This window comes from Ceratosolen solmsi, unplaced genomic scaffold (assembly GCF_000503995.2).
Source record: "Ceratosolen solmsi marchali unplaced genomic scaffold, CerSol_1.0 scaffold45, whole genome shotgun sequence".
NCBI lineage: Eukaryota > Metazoa > Arthropoda > Insecta > Hymenoptera > Agaonidae > Ceratosolen > Ceratosolen solmsi.
The window spans coordinates 718,324-725,823 of NW_011948436.1; the positions used below are offsets into that span (position 1 = coordinate 718,324).

Sequence of the window (7,500 nt, forward strand, 5' to 3'; positions counted from 1 at the left end):
GGGGGGGGGGGGTTCCTCGGGACGCCTCCGCCGAGAGTCTTGCTCTCCGACTCTCGGCGGGAGTCGGCTGGGCTCAGCCGCACGTGCAGCGTCTGGTCGCGGTCCCGCTCCTTCCTCCCGCGACCCCAGAGCAGCTGGTCTTTTCGAAGTAAGTGCTTGGGCCGAAGGTGATTTTGCCGTTGTCTCCCAGCGAGCTTGGGCATGGTGCGCGAACTTTTCCAATTTCTTTCAAGTGCTGGCCAAACGGCCCGTATTTGTTTGCGCGCACGTTTGTTTAACCTTGACCGGCTTACATAATGAGCCGCGTTTCTAACGTTTTGTGTCACCTTTTTGAGGTTAATTAGATAATTATATCCGCAAATTTTCGTTGTATTTGTTGCCCGTGGACTGACATTGTACGAACTCCCGAGACTCCCAGCCGGAGGTTTGACTTTTTCAATCCTGTAAGGTAAACTATTCGCGGGAGGATACGCGAGTTGAAAAGTGACGCAGGGGATAAGTAGGTAACGACCGCGCACAATGAATGATGTGCGATGATAAGTGTTTGTCTCTCTGGTAATGAGTTGAACAACGAGTGCTTCTCCTCGACTTATTATGGATCATTATTAATCAAAGAGGGATATTTTTTTTGTTTTTGTTAAACGTGAGTGCCATTTTTGCCATTTCTACTAGAATTTATTATAGTCTTAATTCAATGTAATTAATTCATTACGATTAGCGGCTCCATTAATTGTTGTGCATTCACACACACACACACACACACACACACACTCTCTCTCTCTCTCTCTCTCTCTCTCTCTCTCTCTCTTGCATAATGGACAAGGCTGTTTTTAGTATTGTTTATTAAGCGCGGATAATATTAAGCGTATTTTAAATGGCTAGATATAAATTTACTTAAATTTCAAAAAGTATATACGTATAGTGTGAAATGTTTAAAAAGTTTTGTCATTTAAATACACGTTACATTAAATATTTTATAAAAACAAAACAAAAAAAATTTATTATTTAAAGTGATTAACTAACGATTATCTTAGCGTATTAACAGTGACTAATTATATGATATAAGTCATTTTGACTTTGAAAAACAATGAATTCAAAACAAAAATAAAGTCAAGAATCTACGGTTAACACTGCCTAAAATTAATACCAAAGTGTTCTTTTTATTTATGAAAACTTTTTCTATTTATTACCCTCGATCGGTTTCATGCTAAAATATTAATCACGCAACCGAAAGTTGGATTATAATAAAGAAGTTTCTACTCTCCTGCAAGTATACGTTTCCTTTTATTTTTTCTTTAAAGATTACTTTGAAAGTTTGCCGTAACGATAAAGACGTCGGTATAATTTTTTTTTTTAATTTAATTTAATTTAATGCGTGTTAAAATTGGTAAATTAAAATCGGGCCTAATCTTGTCAATCATGATTATTTATTTGAATACTTTGAAAAATATCGCGCGCCGTTGGGCTTCATATATTGCTGTAGCTACGACGGTTCATAGGATGAAAGAGCGAGAGAGAGAGAGAGAGAGAGAGCGAGAGAGAGAGAGAGCGAGAGAGAGAGCGCGAGAGAGATAGATAGATAGATAGATAGATAGATAGATAGATAGATAGATATATAGAGAGAGGGAGAGGGAGAGGGAGAGGGAGAGGGAGAGGGAGAGGGAGAGGGAGAGGGAGAGGGAGAGGGAGAGGGAGAGGGAGAGGGAGAGGGAGAGGGAGAGGGAGAGGGAGAGGGAGAGGGAGAGGGAGAGGGAGAGGGAGAGGGAGAGGGAGAGGGAGAGGGAGAGGGAGAGGGAGAGGGAGAGGGAGAGGGAGAGGGAGAGGGAGAGGGAGAGGGAGAGGGAGAGGGAGAGGGAGAGGGAGAGGGAGAGGGAGAGGGAGAGGGAGAGGGAGAGGGAGAGGGAGAGGGAGAGGGAGAGGGAGAGGGAGAGGGAGAGGGAGAGGGAGAGGGAGAGGGAGAGGGAGAGGGAGAGGGAGAGGGAGAGGGAGAGGGAGAGGGAGAGGGAGAGGGAGAGGGAGAGGGAGAGGGAGAGGGAGAGGGAGAGGGAGAGGGAGAGGGAGAGGGAGAGGGAGAGGGAGAGGGAGAGGGAGAGGGAGAGGGAGAGGGAGAGAGAGAGAGAGAGAGAGAGAGAGAGAGAGAGAGTGAGCATTAGAGGAGGGGAATCGAATACGCTACATATATTGCGGGCACTTACTCGAGACTTATGAGAAGATAGAATACTTGTAAACGAAGGCGGTGGCTTGGAGACAAATGCATGTCGTTTGAGTCCATCAGCGTTTAATGCGAGTCTCCATGTTGCCTGTTAATTTGAGTTGCGCATAGCGTCAAATCTTTAGCTGTTTTATTGTTAATCGTGCTATCGTTCCACTACGAAGATGCTAAGAATATAATAGAAAGCAACGAAGATGCGAGACTAAGCGTTCGCTTCGTTCGTTACTTTGCAGTGTAGTTGCAGAGTCCGAAATAAATGCCCCTTATTTCCTCCTTGTTTCATGTATATCCCTTAACTTTTTTCATACACATTTAATGAAGAAGGATCTCTATCCTTACTCGCCGTATTGCATGTATTGCATTTGAATATCACATACGCTATACAATACTTTTACGAAAAAAAGAAAAACAAGAATCGTTTCCTCGACATAACGAGTCGTCTTTCGTATTGTTATTAATTTGTCTGTTTTTATATTTCAGAGGAGGATGAAAAGAGAAACAATGCGCAATTCATGGCTTGGTTTCAACTGGAAGTGACGATGATACATTTATCATTATCAAATAAACATCCTCTTGGTTTATTAGCATCATCGGCAGCTATATGCGATATCAAGAATCTCAAATTAAAATAAAATAAAATCACCGTAAGTTATTATCAGTTGACTTTCATTGATAATGAATCTACCGTGAGCTCTATATTGTGTTTTAATTGAAGTTGAAAAAAGTTAATAATAAATTAGAAAAACAAACAACTGAATCTACGCATTCGATGTTTATCATAGCAAAAACACTGACAAGTGCTTAATTATATTTGCACAACTTCTCAAGTCAACATTAAGAGGAGCCATGGATGCCGCATCTAATGTAATGCATCTTGCACTCGCGGTATTTTCGCAACAATAAACACAGTGAACCATGCAGGAACTCGACGGAGACGTGGCTGTTATCCTCCGCGGTGAGTCGAGCCCTCGTTATGATACTTTTTTCAATGCTCTCTCTCTCTCTCTCTCTCTCTCTCTCTCTCTCTCCCTCCCTCTCAACCCCCCCTCCCCCTCCTCACGCTCTGTTATTTTTTTATTCTCATTTATGCGCCTGTGTACTCTTAGTTGTTGTGACAGTGCTTTTCACGCATTCTTCTTGACATGTAGTATAAACATTGCTACAAAAAGACACTTAATTACGTAAGGCTTTTATATTTTTAAATATTCATCTGATTATAGCAAATCGCAACAAATATGATATTACGAGTACATTATACGCTCTCTGGTTAATAAAATTTTTTATATTTCAATCTGATTATTTTATTAATATGTTATATTATGCCATGTTCTATATTAATGTTATTGCCCTACTACTTTTATTATTTTGTGCTCACCAAAGATGCGATATAAGAATTATTTGTATAATATTATGCGTTTAATATTCAACCATTATAATTATAATGCATGTAAAGTCATTTATTTTAGAATTCATTTACATATAATAAAAGAAGTAGCAGTTAAATGAAAATATAATATCTAAAACTAAATAGTTATTCTCCAAACTTACTTTTTAAAATATATTTTAATTTTTCCAATTCAAGTAATATCATTGCTATATTTATTGATAGTAATATAATCAATAAGATTGATATTTAAAGAATTATCAAAAAAATGAGGCAGAGATTTTTCAATTTAATTAATGATTGTATTTAAAATAATATTATATATATATATATATATATATATTATTTGCAGATATGCAACTATTTATAGAAAAAAAAATTTTTTTTTAAATATATGTACAATGAAATTTTTGTTTATTATATATATATATATATATATGAGAAGTAATTAGTCTCAATTGAATAAATTATATTATTTTAAAAAACTAAATAATATTCTCTTGTCTTTAATAATATTTGTAAATTACAGTCACACATTTTTAACACAAAATAAAGAGTGACAGTATCTTGTATTTAAAATAATATTTAAATAAAAGCACATTAAACTGTATTAGAAAATGTAATTTTTTGAATTTGTAAAAGAATTGTATTAAATTATATACAGAATAACATTTGATGTAATCTTAAAATGCACATGATATTTTAATCAATACCACCTTTTTCAATAACTAAATTTTATTTATTAATTTTTTTAAATATTTTAAAAATATAAATAAAAATTTTATGATAAACAGATATTTCATGCAAAATATTATTACAACGATGATTTACTAATTTTTAATAAAGAATATCATTTCAGATATTAATTAATTACAAAAAAAAAAAAAAAAAAAGAAAAGAAAAGATTTGAGAATTAATAGTGCATTGCAATATTATTAGAGTGAAACAGTTTTTTGATAAAAAATAAATTGTGGAAAGTTAACTAATCTTGAATGTGTTTAGTTTTTAAAAATAATGGATATATTGAAAAAAGTTGATGTAGGATTCGAAAGCGAAGGAGAAATTGAGCTAAATATTATGCACTACTTGCATGAAACTTTGTTGGCACATTTAATGTATCTCATACGAGCTATTGCAAATTCAGTTTCAAATAAATGGGGCGATAAATTATACTAAATCATATGTATTTTGAAATTAAATAAACAGAAGAGAAATAATATGTTTTTTCTTATATATATATATATATATATATATAGAAGTAGTCCAGTTTTTAATAAATAATATAGTTGAGTTTTATACTATTTCAATATATGATAATTAATTTTCGAATAAATATAGCGTGCTTTTGTTAAGAAATTTAAAAGATATAATTTAATAGACTGAATTAATGGATGATCCTACAATAATATTTTGTATAATACAATAAAATACATAAGGATGATGATGGTCGAGCATATAATGGGGCATTAGTCCATAGGGCTAAAAGTAAATTCCAGTCGACGATAAATAAAGCACCCGAGCGTTTCGTGCATTGCAAAATAAGAGATTAGCGAGAGAGTCCTCGATTAAATCGCAAATTCATGACTCGTTCGCACAGATCTCGTCGACTTCCTAGAATGTCTGGGCGATGTTGAGCTCTCGGAGGTTGCACAGATCGCGCGAGAGACGCTACTATCGCGGTCACGCGCCATCCTCCAGCAATCGCCGCTTCAGGTTTCGAATTCGCCGGAACCCTATCTGGACATGAATGCCGGCAAGAGTTTACTATTGCTAACTGGCGAGGAGGCCGAGCAGCCGCCAGAGTATGTCGGCGCCGATGAGCAGCAGCCCAAGGTCAATGTCAACGCTTTACTCGTAATGATTATTATAACTATTTGCCTTGTTTTGTTAACTGCTAGCTCTCCTGTTCTGAAACATCACGTATTTGTCATGTTAAATGGCGTTTCCTTATTCTATCGGTTTAGTTGGCGAATAATTTATAATAACATGTTGCGCATTGTTAAAATTTTGCTTGATATAAATAAAATTCTTAAATTCTTATAAAAAAAAAAAAAAAAAAAAAAAAATATTGCCCCTATTATATTAATTAAATACTTTTGCGCACTTTGCATTCAATGTTTTTTTTTATTTTTTATTTAAAATTATATTAAAGTAATGTGGAAGGCTTTTTATTATACAGTCTTACAGATTAAAAATTTGTACTTGAATATTTATTTGTATTTGTATTTATGTAATTATTGAGCATTTCTTTAATTAGTTAAAATATACAATTTTATTTCGTATTAGTATTCATTTTCTCTACCTTTTTAAAAAAGAAAACTATATCTAATATTTAATTGAAATGCAATTTTTTATACGTGTGATTTATCTTTATCAAAATGGACTGTTAGCAAAATATAAAGAGATATAAAAGTAATTATTTTGGATCTTGATAATATGAAATTAAGAAACAATTTACTGATTGCACTTAAATTATGCTCTATTTTATATCTTAGAATATATTTATTAGAATATCATTTTTTGGCTTTAATAATTCAATATGTAATTAACTAATGAAATACGATGTTATAAAACTTATATAATCAAAACTAGTCTACTTGAAAATTTATTTATGAGAATAATTGTAAAATATATGAGTTATTATGAGTAATTATTATAAAGTTACGATTATGATTGTAATTTCTATTATATAATTATAATCATGTGATGCCATATATAAGTAAATATTTCACGAGAATATTATTTACTAAATGCACGTTTGTCATTCAACATGTATTAACTAATATTGGATATTAAAATATTCATAAAGCACATTATAATTATAAATAATTTTAAAATTAATACAATTTTTTTTTAAATGTTATATAATATAATGATTAATCAATGTATTTTTAAATTCATATGGTAAGAATAATATATATGTTGTTTATGGATGTGTATATTTTGTAGAGAGGGTCACTTCAGCATTACTACGAGACTTTTCAAGATTTTCGGGGAGACGGCAGCAAAGAAAAGATGGATGGGAAACTTGAGAGATACAAGGATATGGATAATGTTGTACTTTTATATGCAGGATTTTCAGCTCTGCAAGCGAAAGATAGATCGTCAAAATCAGGACCGCTTTTACATCTCAAAAGGGAACGTCGGATGTTCGCACCGTTTAAAGTATTTTGGCTGAATAGATGGTGCTGGGTGAGTCTTGTTAGCTGTTTTCTTTGTCAACTGTTTGTATATTAAAATTAGTATATTGTGAATTTATTTCTTATTTATTTTCAAAAATTGAATTACAAAATTTACATTTTACAGTTTATAATAATATATGCTTGATCTCAATCGTTTATTAGCTCAAAATTGAATAATTTACGTTACTAATATCATTAATTTACGCTGATATCATTAATATTAATTAATGCAATGAAATTTATATGATTTATGAGCTTTCTATTCAATTAATATTATTGGAACTGTTCGCAATTAAGTATCATGGATATTATTGTTACTATATCAGAATGATTATGTTTTAAATGTCATTGAGAATTTTTTAAAGTCACTATTTTCGGTACTCATATGCTGGGTTTGAGAAAATGAAAATCAGCCTATTTTGATTACATCTGCTTTAAATCTATAAATCTAAACTCTCAGCAAAATCCAAAGAACACACAGAGCTAGAAATAGATAGATAGATAGACAGATAGATAGATAGATAAATAGACAGATAGATAGATAGATAGATAGATAGATAGATAGATAGATAGATAGATAGATAGATAGATAGATAGATAGATAGATAGATAGATAGATAGATAGATAGATAGATAGATAGATAGATAGATAGATAGATAGATAGATAGATAGATAGATAGATAGATAGAGAGAGAGAGAGGGAGAGAGAGAGAGAGAGAGA

At 32.8% G+C, this 7,500-nt stretch overlaps 1 protein-coding gene across 1 annotated transcript in view; it reads left to right on the forward strand.

Annotated features, from left to right (window-relative positions):
• The first annotated feature begins 68 nt into the window (after positions 1–68).
• Positions 69–7,500, forward strand: part of LOC105365035 (uncharacterized) — a 10,061-nt gene continuing 2,629 nt past the window's right edge. Inside the window, exons 1-4 of the mRNA XM_011503096.1 lie at positions 69–148; positions 2,693–3,167; positions 5,194–5,429; positions 6,546–6,788. Coding sequence (XP_011501398.1) covers positions 3,128–3,167; positions 5,194–5,429; positions 6,546–6,788 — 519 coding nt within the window. The 5' untranslated portion in view covers positions 69–148; positions 2,693–3,127. The remainder of the gene's footprint in view (positions 149–2,692; positions 3,168–5,193; positions 5,430–6,545; positions 6,789–7,500) is intronic.